Genomic DNA, 19,244 nt, shown 5'->3' on the forward strand with positions numbered 1-19,244 from the left:
GATGCTGCAAATGTGGGCCAGTTATCTTAAAACATATCTGGGCCAGTTTTGGCAAAGATGTGGCACAGTGGCACTGGCTCATCTGAATATGAGCCAAAAGTGGCCCACATATAATGCTGCAAATGTGGGCCAGTTATCTTAAAACATATCTGGGGTAGTTTTGGCAAAGATATGGCACAGTGAGCACTGGCTCATCTGGATGTGAGCCAAAAGTGGCCCACATATAATGCTGCAAATGTGGGCCAGTTATCTTAAAACATATCTGGGCCAGTTTTGGCAAAGATGTGGCACAGTGGCACTGGCTCATCTGAATATGAGCCAAAAGTGGCCCACATATAATGCTGCAAATGTGGGCCAGTTATCTTAAAACATATCTGGGGTAGTTTTGGCAAAGATATGGCACAGTGAGCACTGGCTCATCTGGATGTGAGCCAAAAGTGGCCCACATATAATGCTGCAAATGTGGGCCAGTTATCTTAAAACATATCTGGGCCAGTTTGGGCAAAGATATGGCACAGTGAGCACTGGCTCATCTGAATATGAGCCAAAAGTGGCCCACATATAATGCTGCAAATGTGGCCCAGTTATCTTAAAACATATCTGGGCCAGTTTGGGCAAAGATATGGCACAGTGGCACTGGCTCATCTGAATATGAGCCAAAAGTGGCCCACAAATAATGCTGCAAATGTGGGCCAGTTATCTTAAAACATATCTGGGCCAGTTTGGGCAAAGATATGGCACAGTGAGCACTGGCTCATCTGGATGGGAACCAAAAGTGGTCCGTCCATTCATGGCTTGGATGCAACACTTCTGACAATGGCTAATTTAGCTTAAAAAGGAAAGAGTTTGAAACTGTAATGGCCTGAATATTTTTGAAACAACATTTTAACAATATTTTTAGTATGGATGCAGCAGACACTTAGGCTGGATGTACATGTACTTACATCTATGACATATATGCTATTGCTGACATATGTTTTGTAGGTAGAGTGTCTAGAAAAGTTTAAGTGTCTAGGTTCAAACTTATGAGTTTTTATGGTTTTGGGATGTGCAAGAAGATACTTTAGTTGCTCTTTGTGCAAAGCTTGGGGCACAATGATTTTGCCAAGTACATGTTCCTGTATCAAAATATTTTTTTCATCTTGGAACAACAGTCTGTCCATAAAAATAGTCCTAACCCTAAAAATAGTCCTAACCCTAACCCTAACCCTACCCCTACCCCTAAACCTACAATCAGAGGGAAATGATAATAACACTGATCTAGAAGCATGGTTACTTGTAAGCCTAAACTTGACATAACTGCAAACTTCAAATCTAATTGGTCGAGTTGAATGCTGTTCCAGGATCAACAAAGATGTTGAGCCAGGAACATGTTGTTGCCTACTCGGTGAAACCTTGCTTATCTCTAACTTCATCTAAATTCTAGAGCAGACCCAGACAAACTTCCAATGGGGCCTCAGGCTCAAGATGACTTAAAATGATGACAAAACTAAAACCATCAAAAATCAAGATATTTCTTATTATTTGGCTATTTTTATAACAAATGTACGGGATTTGTTGTGGAGAATATAAGGGGACATTGAAGTCAAAAAGGTTGCGATTCACTGTTCCTGAAACATGTTAAATATTTTTTTATATTTTTAATATTTTAACATTTAATAAAACATGTTCTTTTTATATTTTAATATATATATATATATATATATATATATATATATATATATATATATATATATTAAAATAAAACAAATATTATATTTTATTATTTTAAAATAAAAAATAAAAAATATTTTATTTAAAATAAATAAACCTTTAATTGTTTTTACATTTCTGGCTAAATATAATTGACATTTATACACCTGTTATATTCAGGCTATAAATAATCTTTCTTAAAAAATATATAATACTAATTGACAATTGATATAAGAGTAAACGAACGACAAATCAGCAGAAGCAGCTATGATAAAATAATATTATTATAACTTTTTCAACCATGACAATTCATGACAAAATTGTCCCACTTTTTTGCTTCGGCTTACTACTTACTACTACTAGATCTCTATTTTGTTTAAATAAAATATTTACTGCATTTGTAGTTGTCTGTGAAAAAAAAAATGAAAAAAAATCTAACTGACGATTTGACGGCCCTTTAAATTTAAACGTAGCCGGAAAGCGCGAAAAAGGCGCTCAAAACCAAAACGTCAGAAGATTGTCAGTTGGAGGGAGGACGGACTGCAAAAAGTCAAGGTAAGATCGATATGTTTCTTTTTGTTAGCGATTGCTTCGTTATATCCAGTTGGAGTCCGCATGTTGTGTGATAGAGTTGATGGAATAATTTATATTCGAAGTTACATTATTTTGGCAGTTCAACTCTAAGCTAACGTTAGATCTATTATGGTTGTTACTTGAATGCGAAATGAACAAGTAAAGAATAATTGCGTCGTGGCCGTTACACCTCGGGTGTGCATTATTTTTATAATAATTCAACGGCCTGGAGTCAATTATTCTGCTTATACTACAGTTACCACATCTCGATACTGTTCAGATGATGTATTTCAAGACGTTTGTAAAGTTTTTGTCATTAAAACGCTCTTGTATGTAGGACTAATTCCTTGCGCATCTAAACCCATGCTCCGTTGCTAATTCCAGAACGTCATTTTAGAGTTAGTAACGGAGGTTTGAGCCGCTGATAGCAGAGTAATGCTGGACACACTTAACGACTAGAAACATTCTCTGACTGTGACTGAACGCGCTGAACACGCGCGCATGATCAGTCATAAGTATCAAATTACATTCACGGCCTTACAGTAGCAAGTGTGTGTCCGGCTTTATGCAGTTATTAATGCAGTTATGAGAGAGAGAGAAATGTGCGTCAATATTATTATTTATTTATTAATTGAATTCGTTTTAATTAATTCGTTCATTCTTTTTTTCTATTGATGGCCTAATAAATGAAACACAAAGCCCTTTTAACAAGTATAGGCCTTTCAATAATTATTTATTTGTTAGGCTATATTATCTGCAATAATTACAAAAACTCGTGCAGCAGGACTATCAATTTATTTAAATATTCAGTTTAATTTTCTATTGATTAGTATATATGACTGTTCTTCATTTATTTAAATTAAATTTAAAGTTTTTCTTGTTATGAATTGTATCCTATTTTCCGTTATTACAGTTAACTACGCAAAGTGATATGGAACTGTAATGAGGTCAAGACCTGCCGGAACTACTTTAGCTGTGCGGTTCCCTGAAAATAATTGCACACCGTAGAACATTTGTCAACCAATCAGATTTAAGCATTCAACGGCCCTAGACCTCAAGGACACTGCAACTTCACCTTGTAAGTTGAATATGGAACTGCATCAGTGATAGAGTGGCAGGCCTACAGTAGAAAACAGGTTAAGAAAGCAAGTATCCAAAAATGAGACTTTTCTAAATGCCAACTAAGCGTGAAGTGATATAATGTTAGGGCTGCACGATTATGGCCAAAATGATAATCACGATTATTTTGATCAATATTGAGATCACGATTAATTATCACGATTATTTGTTGATTTGAACCAAAACACATTTTTGTCACATAGGCCAATTATACCTGCTTTCACATCCATATTGTGCTACATTTCCTGCTAATGTACAAATATGTGCAGCAAAATAAAATAGGTTCTCTTATTCACCAAAATTCAGTGCATCTCCTTAAAGAATAAATACAAATAAATCATTTATTATTATTTTATATTGTATTTATAATATTTTATATACATTGTATTTATAATTAATATTAGGATAGACTACCGGTACCTATTATTACATGGCTTGGTTAAATTCTAATGTAGAATGCGGTCTGTTATTTCTTGATAACAGAACTTAGTTCTTTAACGGAAGCAATACAATCGTTTTTAAATCAATAAACTCATTTTTAAATCAATATTTTGTGTCAAATTATTGATTTATTTGTAGGTAGCCATGTAAGTGGGATCCCGATGTCGGTGAATAAAATTCAGAGTCATTGTTATTTGAAAAGTCTCTTGTTATTTGAAGTCGCTCGCGCGCAGACACCCTCGGAACAACTCTGATTATTGGCTCATTAAGCCACGTGATCAGACAGTGGTTTACTCGTGATCGTGATTAAAATTTTATTAATTGACTGTGCAGCCCTATATAATGTATTTTTAATTTTCTTCTGAATTGGGTAACTGTGAGTAGTGTTAATATAAAACATGTATCCATGGCTTTTAAATGATCTTTTTTAGATTACTGCATTGAGCTTCATTGGAGGAGTTGACATTAACAGGGTCCCCGCGGATCCTTAAAAAGTATTAAAAAGTCTTAAATTCGATATTTAAAATTTAAGGCCTTAAAAAGTCTTAAAGTCTTATTTTTACTTATGAAAAGTCTTATTTTTACCTATGAAAGGTATTAAATTTTAGATGACACTTTGACGACGTATCTAAATGCTTTCCAAATGAAAACTATCTAATTAGCGTACGTATTATTTTTTATTATTCTATCTTTGTGGATTTGCTTGTTCACGTGACAATTCGCGTCATTTACGGCAGCGTATTTCCTGTCTCCTGCGCGAGAGAGGGGAGATGATAAGAGAACGAGTAAATGTCAGTTCAATAGTAAGTTAATTCTTTGTGCTTAGGATTGTCTATGAACTATGATGATATTGTAATCATTGTTTTAACTAACGTTACGTACGAGGCACCGCGAGTTCGAGCTGACATCGCGTTTGTCTCTCATGCTTGCTTTCACTGCGTGATGTGTCAGTGCAGTTATTATGTCCCCAAATTAGTTTTTGTCTTATTATATTTATATTATATTATGTTGTTATATTAGAATATCACGAGCAAGAGTGCCGTTTTCCTGTGCTCAATTGCAAATGTGCTATTTATTTTATACAACAATTAAATTAACAATAAAGTTAACATTGTGTGTTACTTTTTATATTGTCAATATTGTTTGTTTCCCCCTTTATTTCGCCGACGAGAATTTTATAATGAAACTGTAGTCCAACAGACAGCGATTCTTTTTTAAAAACTGAAATCCGCGTTTTGAACGAATCATTTGATTCAATGAATGAATCGGCCGTTTGAACAAATCGGTTGAATATGACTCCAACAACTCGCTATTAAGACAGTGACTTACTGCCACCTACTGGCGGGTTTAGTTGCATATTTAAAGTACCCTTTAATTAAAATGTTAAAATTATAAAATATTTCATATTTAAATCTTGAATAGCTTTATTTATGCAATTGCAAATTAAGTGTAAATATAGTAATGCCAGTTCGGATGCCGCTTCTGTGTCACCTCTGCACTGCAAGGATGGTTTTTAATTTAATTATTTAATTTGACAGTGGTACGGTCTTATTCTAATATTATTTAATTTGAATGTTAGAATTTGACATAAAAGGTGATGCATACCTCTAAATACGTTAAGAAATAATTTCCATATTTAGGTGAAAATGCCCCTGGAAATCAAATTAAGGTGGCAAATATTGCCCCTTAATATTTTTTTTTATTTCAGTCACTACTGTGAACTGACCACTGCTTAGAATATGTTAAATATGAATATCTTTGCGAGTCTGCTGTCAACAACAGGCCTAAACCAGCCATGGTGCCAGTACAAAATCAGTAAAATAACATCTGATTATTATCAACAAAACTTTGAAAATATCAAGATATATTTTTGTTAATATTGCAAACCCCTAATGTACGGTATTAATTTGTATTTCTTCAGGTCTTAAAAAAGTCTTAAAAAGCCTTAAATTTGACTTTAAAAAATTTGCAGATACCCTGATTAAGGATAGCGTTTGGCGGGTTATGGGGCACTGTATTACCAACTCCCTTGGCAAACAACTCAACTGGCGTGGCATCAATGGCAAAACAGCTTTCCACAGACTCCAGCTGAAAGATGTAATTACTGGTAAGTGTTACATTTCACTATCTTCAGTCTAATAAGTCCATTCTCTACTTCTTGCATGCTTGATGCATATTAATGCTCAGATTACGAAATTATTAAAAAAGGTTGATTAAAAAAAAGTAAACAGTAAAGCACTTGTACTGCTCTGCCCTGGCAAGGGTATGACAGCCAGCAGTTTATCACTAAAAGCTTAATTGTGGAAACAATCCCAAACATTGCTGTCCATCCCCACACATACTGTATGGAACTCTCATACAATGTGAGACTGATGCAACAGGCAATGGATATATCCATATTACCTGTTGCATCCCTTATGAAAAAGTATAGGCTAGTTTAAATAAATATATACTTTAAGTTTATTTTATGAAGTATTCTCAAGTAATGTTCAAGTACAGTTGTGGTCAGACTTAACGGCACCCCTGGTAAATATGATCAAAAATAGCTGTAAAAAATAAATCTGGATTGTTTATCTTTTTGATCTTTTATTTTTTAAAAATCTCAAAAATCTAACCTTTCATTGAAGTAAAATAATTGAAAGTGGGGGGTAAATCACATTATGAAATAAATGCTTTTCTCCAAAACACGCTGGCCATAATGATCTTTTGCAAAGATAACAGCTCTGAGTTTTCTTCTATAATGCCTGATGAGTTTGGAGAACAACTAAAAAGAGATCAGAGACCATTCCTCCTTACAGAATCTCTCCAGATCCTTCAGATTCACAAGTTCATGCTGATGCTGCTTCTCTTCAGTTCACCCCACTCATTTTCTATAGGGTTCAGTTTAGGGGACTGGGACGGTCATGGCAGAAGCTTAATTTTGTGCTCAGTGACCCATTTTTATGTTTGTTTTGGACCGTTGTGTTGGAAGATCCAACCACGACCCATAATAAGATTTATACTTGGGTATAAATCTGATTGGTTTATTTCACGTTACGCCCAAACCACATGAATAATGAAGCTACTTCAGACCAACCCATTTTAGGTTTGCGTCGGACGCAAGAGTCGTTTATCCCGCCGGTATAATAGCGTCAGCGGCCGGGATCCGCCCACAAAGTTACTTGCGTTTCGCGTTTGATACTTGCGGTTTTCAAACTCGCGTTTGATACAGCTTCAGATATGCTGGAGTTTTTTTTTGGTGGAGCGAGGATATTTCTTGAAGCTCTCCCAAAACAACATGTTTTTTGATGTAGGGGTTGTTTGATATATTTGTTTAGGCTTTCTGACCCCCAAGACTCAAGTAATCTCTGCAATTCTCCATCTGTGATCCTTGAAGACTCTTTGGTCACTCAAACTCTCCTCCTCACCGTACATTAAGGTAATATAGACACACGTCCTCTTCCTGGCAGATTCGTAACATCTTTAGTTGATTAACTTCTTAATTATTGTCCTGATGGTCAAAATGGGGATTGTCAATTCTTTTGCTACTTTCTTAGAGTCACTTTCTATTTTGTGAAGCTCAACAATCTTTTGATGCACATCAGAACTATATTCTTTGGTTTGACTCATTGTGATGAATGATTAAGGGAATTTGGCCTCTGTGTTTCCTCCTATTTAAACTCCTGTGAAACAAGAAGTCATAACTGGACAATTCTATGTTCACCATGGTGTGCTAAAAAAGGTATAATGGAAATATACTTCTGAGATATTTTACTCGTTAAAAAAAATCTAGGGGTACCAATAATTTCATAATCCATAATCCATTTTCTGACGCAGTCCGATTTTCCTAGCAGGTGTCAAACTTGTTCCTTTTGGGCATCTGGAAGCAAAGAGTGTCCTTGGCCATGGCCAAAATGTTCTTTACATTGGCGCTGACAAACTATGCACTTTGCTTGTGGGCCCTAATTGGGTCCCAAGATTTTAAAGGTTGTGTAATCCATCCTTGCATTTACAAATGTTATCTTTTTTTAGGAACTGTCAGAAACAACAGACTGACAGCTGCGGCCACTGATCAAGAGATAGAATCATTTATTAAAAAATGGCTTCATCTTGCAAGTGACCGAGACGGAGGGAGAAGAGAAAGAGAGAAACGAAGGAGGGTCCAAGACACCTGTAAGTCAGTTACATTGTGTTTTTGCTATATGTGTATAATACCATGGTCTGTCTGAATACTTGATTTTGATTGGCTGCAAGGTGTGCATTAAAACATTTGTAACACTTTACAAGTTAACATTAGTTAACTACTTTAGTTAACATGAGGCCAGAACCATTCTTCTACAGCATTTATTAATCTTAGTTAATGTTAATTGTGATGCTTACTAACCCATTATTAAAATCAATAGCTGTATTTGTTAACATTAGTTGATGCACTGTAAACTAACATGAACAAACAATGATTGACTAACATTAAGAAAGCTTAATAAATAATGTAGTTCATGTTAGTTAATACTAGTTAATACATTAACTAATGTTAACAAATAAGACTAGTGTTACCAAACCGTTTAATGCACTGGTAGTTCCAGTCCATTTATTCACCATTCAGTATTAATGTGCTGCTTTCATTAAAGCACATAGAGAGCTGTTTTTAAAGTTTTTAAAACTTGCAGCTTCACTATTAGTAAAAAGTAAAAACAAATTATTTTTTTTTTTTTTATTTAATTTGGCTTCTAAATAGTTGTGCGTGTGTGTTTGTTTTGTATTTCAACACTATTGTATAATCAGCGTTCTGTTACTGAGTCAACAGTTTTTATCATTTGTGTATCCAATTAAGGCTTGCAAGATTGCCATGACGAAGGTGGGCCCAGTCAAGGAGATAATGATGACCAAAGCTACTGGAAACATGTTTTATTTTTATTTAGTTTCTACAATGCTTTCTATGCACATATTTTGTGTTTGTTTATTTTTTTTATATATATATATTTTTAGATTGCTTTCCAGTTTTGAAAATGTAAACTTGCAGTGGGTTGTTCTTTGGCAATATTAATAAATGATGCAAATGTTTTTAGAAATGTGTTTGGATTGTAACTTACCTTAACATAAAGAGGGGCCATATCTCTTTACTGTATGTTTGATATTGTTGATGCAGAGTTCACTTAGTGCGCGCGCACACACAAACACACACAGTTATGGTTTATTTAGTTAATTCTTGGCTAACATGTGACTGATCAAATGTCCTGCTTGTGGACCAGATCTGGCAAACAGGAGTGCATTGCAAAAGTGCCACCATTCCATGCTGCTTTGGCCCACGTGAGGAATGTTGGGAAAGACCAGGGTTTGTGTAAAAATCAACTGTTGCCAGGTGTGGTTTATTTGGTTTGTTGTTGGTTACATGTGGCATTGCTAAGGCTTTCTTATGGCCCAAATGTGGAAAACAGGAGCGGGTCGCACAATTGCCAACATTCCATGTGGTATGTGGGCCAGAGTAAGGTATCAGATCTGAGCCAGAATTAAAATTAACTATGTCACACATTTGTTTTGTTTAAGGCTGACATGCGGCATTGCTATGGCTTATCTGTGGCCCATATCTGGAAAACAGGAGCGGGCCGTCCAAGTGCCATCATTCTCATCTGGCCCACATACCGCGTGGAATGATGGCATTTGGGCGGTCTGCTCCTGTTTGCCAGATTTGGGCCACAATTAAGCCATAGCAATGCCGCATGTCAGCCGTAAACAAAACAAATGAAGCAGAACTGGGCCACATCTAACCCAGACACCAAAATTGCTGTGGCCCAGATCCAGCCCACACTTGACACTTTCATCTGGCCCACATACCGCGTGGAAAGATGGCACTTGGGCGGTCCACTCCTGTTTGCCAGATTTGGGCCACAATTAAGCCATAGCAATGCCGCATGTCAGCCGTAAACAAAACAAATGAAGCAGAACTGGGCCACATCTAACCCAGACACCAAAATTGCTGTGGCCCAGTTCTGGCCCACACTTGACACTTTCATCTGGCCCACATACCGCGTGGAATGATGGCACTTGGGCGGTCCGCTCCTGTTTGCCAGATTTGGGCCACAATTAAGCCATAGCAATGCCGCATGTCAGCCGTAAACAAAACAAATGAAGCAGAACTGGGCCACATCTAACCCAGACACCAAAATTGCTGTGGCCCAGTTCTGGCCCACACTTGACACTTTCATCTGGCCCACATACCGCGTGGAATGATGGCACTTGGGCGGTCCGCTCCTGTTTGCCAGATTTGGGCCACAATTAAGCCATAGCAATGCCGCATGTCAGCCGTAAACAAAACAAATGAAGCAGAACTGGGCCACATCTAACCCAGACACCAAAATTGCTGTGGCCCAGTTCTGGCCCACACTTTACACTTTCATCTGGCCCACATACCGCGTGGAATGATGGCACTTGGGCGGTCCGCTCCTGTTTGCCAGATTTGGGCCACAATTAAGCCATAGCAATGCCGCATGTCAGCCGTAAACAAAACAAATGAAGCAGAACTGGGCCACATCTAACCCAGACACCAAAATTGCTGTGGCCCAGTTCTGGCCCACACTTGACACTTTCATCTGGCCCACATACCGCGTGGAATGATGGCACTTGGGCGGTCCGCTCCTGTTTGCCAGATTTGGGCCACAATTAAGCCATAGCAATGCCGCATGTCAGCCGTAAACAAAACAAATGAAGCAGAACTGGGCCACATCTGGCCCAGACACCAAAATTGCTCTGGCCCAGATCTGGCCCACACTTGACACTTTCATCTGGCCCACATACCGCGTGGAATGATGGCACTTGGGCGGTCCGCTCCTGTTTGCCAGATTTGGGCCACAATTAAGCCATAGCAATGCCGCATGTCAGCCGTAAACAAAACAAATGAAGCAGAACTGGGCCACATCTGGCCCAGACACCAAAATTGCTGTGGCCCAGTTCCGGCCCACACTTGACACTTTCATCTGGCCCACATACCGCGTGGAATGATGGCACTTGGGCGGTCCACTCCTGTTTGCCAGATTTGGGCCACAATTAAGCCATAGCAATGCCGCATGTCAGCCGTAAACAAAACAAATGAAGCAGAACTGGGCCACATCTGGCCCAGACACCAATATTGTTGTGGCCCAGTTCCGGCCCACACTTGACACTTCACGGGGTATTTGGGCCAGATGGAAGTGTCAAGTGTGGGCCAGATCTGGGCCACAGCAATTTTGGTGTCTGGGCCAGATGTGGCCCAGTTCTGCTTCATTTGTTTTGTTTACGGCTGACATGCGGCATTGCTATGGCTTAATTGTGGCCCAAATCTGGCAAACAGGAGCGGACCGCCCAAGTGCCATCATTCCACGCGGTATGTGGGCCAGATGAAAGTGTCAAGTGTGGGCCGGAACTGGGCCAGAGCAATTTTGCTATCTGGGACACCATTTCCTGTTATATAAATCTCAGGGTCTCCATACTCTTCCTTTAACCAGTTAAGAAGTCTCCTGAGTCCCCAAAAAACAGTCTTCTGGTCATTAACAGCGGTATTTTCAGAGCCATCTGGAAAGTCCTTCTCAACGTCCTGGTCAGTCTGATAAGACTCGACATCAAGTATGCTGGTCACATGGCGCACGACTTTGGTTGTGTATGTGTTAATGCAGAATACATCAGCTGTTCCTTGAATAAAGGCTTTGTCTTCGTCAGTAAAAGAAGGCAGGCGGGATTCTGTCAAGCCTTGAAGTTCACTCTTGTTGCCAACCTGCCACTTCATGGCGTCAGGGTAGTCACCATTTTTAAAAATAGGATGTGCAAACCAGCCTAGTTGGAACTGAAGGGCTCGATCAGCTGCCACCACCTCTCGAGGGATGTTGACGTCCAGGGGTTCTGTCCATTCAGCATTTAGACTAATGGATACCAGACCTCCTTGCGATGCCCTGTATTTGTTATCATAGGTGTGATAAGCTTGTGCATGAGCTTTCAGTAGGTTGTGTGCAACCCTGTATGGAGCATCTCCAGGTTGGTTTACGTTAGGTGGAATCTGACCTAGTCCATATCCGGACCATGCAATTGTCTGGGGTTCATTAAATGTGATCCAAAACTTCACCCTGTCTCCAAATGTTGCATAACAGAAGTCACAATATTCATTGAATATGTTAATTAATTCGGGGTTGTCCCAACCGTTGATGTTCTGTAAAGCCTGTGGCAGGTCCCAATGGTAGAGAGTCACCATGGGTGTGATATTGTTTGCCAAAAGACCATCAATGAGTCTGTTGTAGTAGTCCACACCCTTCTGGTTAAGAGAAGATTTTTTCCCACTGGGAAAAATTCGAGACCATGACAAGGAGAATCTGTAAGTCTTCAATTTTAGGGCTCTCAACATGTATAGATCCTCATCTATTTTATTGTAGCTGTCACATGCAACATCACCATTGACATTGTTTGCGATCATACCAGGTTTTTGAGTGAAAGTATCCCAAACACTTGGTCCTTTTCCATCTGCATTCCAGCCACCTTCAACCTGATATGCTGAAGAAAAGACACCCCACTGGAATCCCTCTGGAAATGTTCCATAGTGATAAAGCTGTCTCTCAAAACAACCTTGGATTTTGAAGGAACTTCAGATGGTGGCAGACTAGGAAGTTTTGTGCTCTCAATTCTATTTCCATTGATTTGCATCTTAGAGCTTGCTGGAGTCTCAGCAAATCCATTATGCTCAATCACCTTTGAATAGTAATATGCTGATGCTTTGGGGATTCTTGGCCTGTCAGGATCTTCAAAGTTCACATAGTGCAATCCAAATCGTTGACTGTAGCCTTGAGGACCCTCAAAACCATCTATCAGAGACTGGACTGTAAACCTCTGGATGACAACACCATCCAAATGCACAGCTGTAGTAGAAAGAAGTAGTTAGTAGATAGTGATCTTGTATTACTATATATAGTCTGATGTTAAGGTTTGGCAAGGGTTTTGTTCAGTGTTGGGAAAGTTCACTTTCTACATGAACTAGGTCAAAGTTCAGTTCACAAATTTTAAAATGAACTAGTTCAGTTCATAGTTCACAGTTTCAAAAATGAACTAGTTCAAAAAAAAAAAATGTTTTCATGTTGCTGCGAGCTATTATTTTTTTAAATGATTGCCACAGCCCATATAGAACCACAGCTATTATTTTATCAGTTTTAACACTGAAGCTATGCGTCAGATGTTTCCCATACTCACCGACCTTGTCATAAAACTCGTTTAAATGATCATGCGACGCCTACATGCTGCTTTTTGATTTTAGTGATGAGTCGTTCATGAATGTGACAAATGAACGAAAGACTCGGAAGGTAAAGTAATTATTTATGTTCCCTGTAAATGATTTTTAACAAGGTCTCTTTTATTTTCAAATATAACAAACAAAAGATATACAATTCACACATGAAATAGTCAAGTCTAGTTCCTGTCCATACAAACAGACAAAACAACTCCCCAGTGCCCCCACCCACAGATACTGGACCCCCAGCAAATTTCCATATTCAAATATGAGTCTGCAGTTTCATACATATATAATTCAAATATATATAAAGGTAATGTAAATACATAAATGTAAATAAAGGAAAAAGACAGCATCAATAAAGATAAGTAAAAATAAAATAAAAATAATAATAATAATAAATAAAAAAAAATGAATATGCACACACAATTGGGTTACATAGATAAGTTAGTAGCGGCCATGCCTTCTACAAAGGAAATAAATGGCTGCCAAATGACATAGAATTTTCTAGTGGACCCTCTTACAGTATATCTAATTTTTTCTAAGTGAACATAACTCATGACCTCCCTAATCCATTGGCCATATGTTGGAGGGAGTGCGTCTTTCCATTTAAACAGGATAAGCCTCCTAGCCAACAAAGAGCAGAAGGCCATCATGCTTAGGTGGCACCCAGAAAAGGTGGCATCCACCGGAGCCACACCAAACAATGAAATCAGAGGAGATGGGTGTATTGTTCTTCCACATATACCAGAGAATGCCTCAAAGATGGACTGCCAAAAATTGTGTAGCTTAGGGCACAACCAAAACATGTGCAGCAGCGTGGCAGGAGCCTGCCTGCACCGATCACACGTAGGGTCAATACCCGTCTTAATTCTAGACAGTCTATCCTTAGTCCAATGGAGACGGTGCACTATTTTAAACTGAATCACATTGTGTCTGAGGCATATAGAGGAAGAATAGATTCGCTGTATAATTTTTTGCCATATTTCTTCTGAGATCGTTTCATCTAAGTCGGTTTCCCATTTGATTCTAAGGCTATCAAGACTATTCATGTTATGTGTATTCAGCAATGTATAGATTCTGCCTATTACTTGTTTTATGTTAACCTTACATTTTAAAATCGTTTCAAGCAGAGATTCAGAAGGGCTCGACGGGAAACAGTCAGAGTTAGAAGTCACAAAGTCTCTAAGCTGTAGATACCTGAAGAAATGTGATTTATGAAGACCATATTTCTGTTGCAATTGTATAAAAGTGGCAAACCTATTTTCAATGTAGAGATCAGATAAAGTACCTATTCCATTTCTTGCCCAAACATTAAAAGCTTCATCCATTATTGATGGGACAAACATATGATTCTTTATCAATGGTGTAAGAAGTGAAAGGTCAGTGAGATTAAAGGTCCTTCTAAACTGGTTCCAGGTTTTAATTGAATGGATAACAACTGGATTAGTGGTGAAGGCTGAGATGGGCTGTTTGAAAGGTAATTTGGAACATAATAAAGCTGCTGGGGAGCTAGATCCAATGGAAGCCCTCTCTAACACCATCCATTCCGTACTATTGACATCCGCGCAATCATTTCTCAACCAATACAGCAGTGCTCTTATATTAGCAGCCCAATGGTAATACATAAAATTTGGAAGAGCCATACCTCCCATTGTACGAGGCCTCTGTAATATATTTGTATTAATCCTGGGCTGCTTTTTATGCCATATAAAGGATGAAATCTGACTATTTAAATTGGAAAAAAAAGATTTTGTTAGATAGATAGGAAGACATTGAAATAAATATAAAAACTTAGGGAGAATATTCATCTTAATCGTATTGATCCTCCCTCCTAAGGAGAGAGGCAGAAGGTCCCAGCGCTCAAGGTCTTTTTTAAGGTTACTTAAGAGGGGATGATAATTAGCCTTAAAAAGATCCTTGTGGTTACGTGTGACCCATATACCTAAATATTTTATTTTTTTAGGGCTAAATTTAAAAGGGATTGACCCAAGAAATGATCTGTCTACAGAGGAGATAGGCATAAGTTCACTTTTCTGAAGGTTAACTTTATAACCGGATATACTTCCGAACTTTGTGAGTAGACTCGATAATTCAGGAAGACTTGAGAGGGGGTCCGATATGAATAATAACATGTCATCTGCGTAAAGTGACACTTTATGCTCCGAACCCGCCCGGTGTATCCCCTTGATGGTGGGGCATTGCTTCAGGGCTAATGCAAGTGGCTCAAGAGCAACGGCAAACAAAAGTGGTGAAAGAGGACATCCCTGCCTCGTTCCCCGCTTCAGCTCAAAGTTGGTTGATAAGTTATTATTGGTGCGTACCGCAGCCACTGGGAGCGTGTATAGGAGTCTGATCCAGGAAATGAATTTAGGGCCGAAATTAAATGTTTCTAAAGTCTTGAAAAGGTAGTCCCACTCCACCCTATCAAATGCTTTTTCAGCGTCGAGTGCCAACATGACCTCGATATTCCCAGGATCTGGTGGAGTGGGACAATAAAGGATATTAAAAAGACGCCTAATATTGAAAAAAGAAAAACGATTTTTTATAAATCCTGTCTGGTCAGACGAAATAATAGAGGGGATAATGTTTTCAAGTCGACGTGCCAACATTTTAGCAAGAATCTTTGCATCTGTATTCAGCAATGAAACAGGGCGGTATGAACTGCAATTAAGGGGATTTTTATCCTTTTTAAGTAATAAAGAAATGACTGCTTGACGCATGGTTGGGGGCAGGGAATTGGTGACTAAAGATTCTTCAAATACTAACAATAATAGAGGAGATAACTGGTCAGAAAACTTTTTGAAAAATTCGGTTGAGAAGCCATCTGGCCCTGGAGATTTGCCACTTTGCATGGTACCGATTGCTGACACTATCTCCTTAACTGAGAAATCCCTTTCCAGTTCAGCCGAGAGTTCTATATCTACAGAAGGCATTTTCAGGGATTTAAAAAAGTCCTCTAAGACAGCAGGGTTAGTGGGCCCATCTGAAGTATATAATAGCTGGTAGAATTTCCTGAAACAGGAATTGATTTTCTCATTGTCAGTGTATTTTTGACCACATTCATCACTAATTTCAGAAATGGTTTGATTAGCAGTTCTTTGGCGCAGCTGGTGAGCAAGTGCTCGGCCGGACTTTTCCCCATGTTCATAATGACCATGCCTTGATTTGGAAATAAGGTATTCAGCATGCCGGGTGGACAGGAGATCAAACTCTGTCTGTAATGACAAGCGTTTCTTAATTACATCTGCTGATGGGGAAAAGCTATGTAGCCTGTCTAACTCTAATATCTCATCTGCTAATTTTTTAATACGCTCAGTGTTAGCCCTTCTTTTACTTGCACCGTATGAAATAATTTGACCCCTCAAATACGCCTTTAGCGACTCCCAAACAGTAGTTGATGACATCCCTGGGGTTTGATTGATATCGAGAAACAATTTAATTTCAGACGATATGAACTTAGTAAACTCATCCTCTGACAGAAGCAGAGGGTTAAACCGCCATGAGCGATATGCAGATTGCGTATTAGGAATGTCCAATTTCATGATTAAGGGACCATGATCCGAGATGACCATAGCCCCGTAATCACATTCTTTCGTGAGATACAGAATTCTTTTATCCAGGAAAAAGTAATCAATACGGGAATATGTCTTATGCACCGGGGAAAAGAAAGAGTACGCCCTAGAGGTGGGGTTACGAAACCGCCACACATCCGCTACACCATAGGTCTTCAGGAAAAGCTGAATAGCGTAAGCTGACTTCGTCAGGGATGCCCTCTTAGAAATACTCCTATCTAAAAGAGGAGAAAGTGCACAGTTAATATCGCCGCCGAGTATAAGATGATGTGAAGTCAGGTCTGGTAAGCGAGAAAAAAAATTAGTGAAGAATGTAGAGTCATCCCAGTTCGGGGCATAAATACAGGCTAACATAACTGGGAGCGAGTATAATTTCCCTACCACAATGACATATCGCCCTGCAGAATCGGTTTGCACATGAGATGCCGTAAACTGTACATTTTTACTTATCATAATCGCTACACCCCTAGCCTTTGAGCAGAAATTGGATTGATACACCTGGCCAGCCCATCCCCTAACCAGGCGAGAACTATCACAAGAACGTATATGGGTCTCTTGTAAGAATGCAATATCTGCATTGAGCTGTTTTAGGTGTGAGAATACTTTTTTAAATTTCACAGGATGATTAAGTGATTTAACATTCCAGCTTATAAAGTTAACAGGGCAACCATCATAACCTCTTGTATTATTTATATTGGCCATATTGTGTATACAGAGAAGTAAGCACCATATATGAAACCCAAAGACACAAAAACATAAAAAACAAAAATAAGATAAAAGTCTGGCAGAGCAGCCTCAGTTCGTAGATAGGTCCAGTAATTGCCCACCCCCCATCACCCACATGAACAAGGTGATCACAACAGCCCTCAGAAAAAAATCCACACATTAAGTGCTTGTGATTGGGAACTATAAAGCTAAGCCCCCGGGCTCCCGTCGAACCTCTAACAAAAAGATAATAAGGAATAGTAAAGTGTAGAGTAATACAATTCTAGGAACAATGCACAGTAAACTTTAGTTATAATTCTTGGTAGAGAATATATTAATCATGCTAAGTATAAAAAACTATACAGCATTAACTTCCTTAAATACCATTACACCAGGTGTAATGACTCTTTACAAATAGCAAACTATCTATGGCTGACCCAATTAACCCATAATAATAATCAGGAACTGAAACAGAGTGTCTTTCATTTTTGCTCGGGATATCTATTAAGCAAAAGCAGCAAACCAATACTAGTAGTAACACTAAGCTGGACATGAAATAGTATGTTTAGCCTGTGAACACAATTCAAGCTGGACATCATTACCAATAAGAAACTGGGACAGTATAGAAAATGTAAACATTGTGTTATGAATTTGTACCTGATGACATCTGGCACAGTAATAAAAAACACGTTCACCATACCCGTTGGTCGCAGAGGTAACGTTATTATGTTCAGTTGAAAAGATCAGTCTCATGTACATTCTGCGGCCTCCGCGGAAGGAAGAATATTCTTCTTGACATAGGTCATAGCTTTGTCCGGGTCAGTGAACTCCCTGTCCTCCCCTCTGTACGTGACCCGAAACCGCGCTGGAAACAAAATCCCGTACCGGACACCCTGTCGGTCGCGAAGCAGCTTCCTCACCTCTGTGAATGCAGCCCGAGCTTTAGCCACAGTTGCCGTGTAGTCCGGGAAGATGGTAATTTGTTCCCCGTTGAGACGGAGCGGACCCCGAGTGCGCGCGCGTTGTAGTATCTGGACACAATCTTGATAATAATGAAGCTTAGCAACGATGGCGCGAGGTTTCCCGCCCGGTTTCTTCGGCCCTAGGCTCCGGTGCGAGCGGTCGATCAACGGCTCTTTATCCAACTGTAGCACTTCAGTTAGCAACTTTGAAACAGAGGTTGTAGTACTGGAGTCAGGTGTTTCGGGGACTCCGATGATTCTTATATTACATCTCCTCATCCGCCCTTCCATATCCTCACCCTTCGTTTTCAGTTCTGCCATTTCTGCCTTCATCTCACTCACAGTTTTTTGTAAAGTAGCCACTTCATCTGACCATGCTGATAACCCCCCCTCTACCTCCTTGATGCTACCTTTCACCTGGTCGATCTCGGACTTCAGCGCCGCGGTGTTGTTTATTATCTCCGTTTTCACCGCCTTCATCTCATTCTTGAGCATTTCGAAGTCATCAGCGAGAGCATTTTTCAGCTCTGACTTTATCACCGCCGAAATGTCCGCTTTCAGAGAGAGAAGAATCTCTGCTTTCAAGCCTTCAACGTCCATCTCTCCCGAAGCAGGTGAGGACGGGGTCACTTTAGCTGGGCTCTTGGCAGTACTCTGGTCCGAAGAGGTGTTAGGCCTTGCTTTGGAGGATCCAGTATACTTAAATTTCTTCAGCCTCGTGTCCATCAGGGCCCCGCCGTGGATTTGTTCCACTATCCGATGGAGTTTAGAAATATTTTACTGTTTCATGAGAAGGATTACACCTTACGTTTTTTGGTTAAAATAGAGGTTAACGGGAGCTCACGTCAAACACGGCTTACTCCATTGCGGCCAAGCCACGCCCCCCCTGTAAATGATTTTTGACTGCATTATAATGATTTAATAATTCAGAATATGATCAAGATTGCGTAAGTGGATGTG

At 39.2% G+C, this 19,244-nt stretch overlaps 1 protein-coding gene and 1 long non-coding RNA gene across 3 annotated transcripts in view; one reads left to right on the plus strand and one right to left on the minus strand.

The window, feature by feature from the left end:
- LOC306998346 (lactase/phlorizin hydrolase-like) overlaps nt 1–19,244 on the minus strand; it is a gene marked incomplete at its 5' end in the record, with an annotated part of 36,972 nt that overhangs the window by 6,891 nt on the left and 10,837 nt on the right. Inside the window, 2 exon segments of the mRNA XM_079612312.1 lie at nt 11,233–12,381; nt 12,384–12,677. Of these exon segments, the coding sequence (XP_079468438.1) occupies nt 11,233–12,381; nt 12,384–12,677 (1,443 nt within the window).
- LOC306998827 lies at nt 5,806–8,847 on the plus strand. 2 transcript variants are annotated; one of them, XR_013797677.1, is made up of 4 exons: nt 5,807–5,932; nt 7,143–7,243; nt 7,837–7,977; nt 8,636–8,847. It is a non-coding gene; the product is annotated as an uncharacterized lncRNA (long non-coding RNA). The 2 variants fall into 2 exon arrangements; XR_013797676.1 differs by lacking the exon at nt 7,143–7,243 and having other exon boundaries at nt 5,806–5,932.

This window comes from Phoxinus phoxinus (genome assembly GCF_949152265.1).
Source record: "Phoxinus phoxinus genome assembly, chromosome: 5".
Taxonomy (NCBI): Eukaryota; Metazoa; Chordata; class Actinopteri; order Cypriniformes; family Leuciscidae; genus Phoxinus; species Phoxinus phoxinus.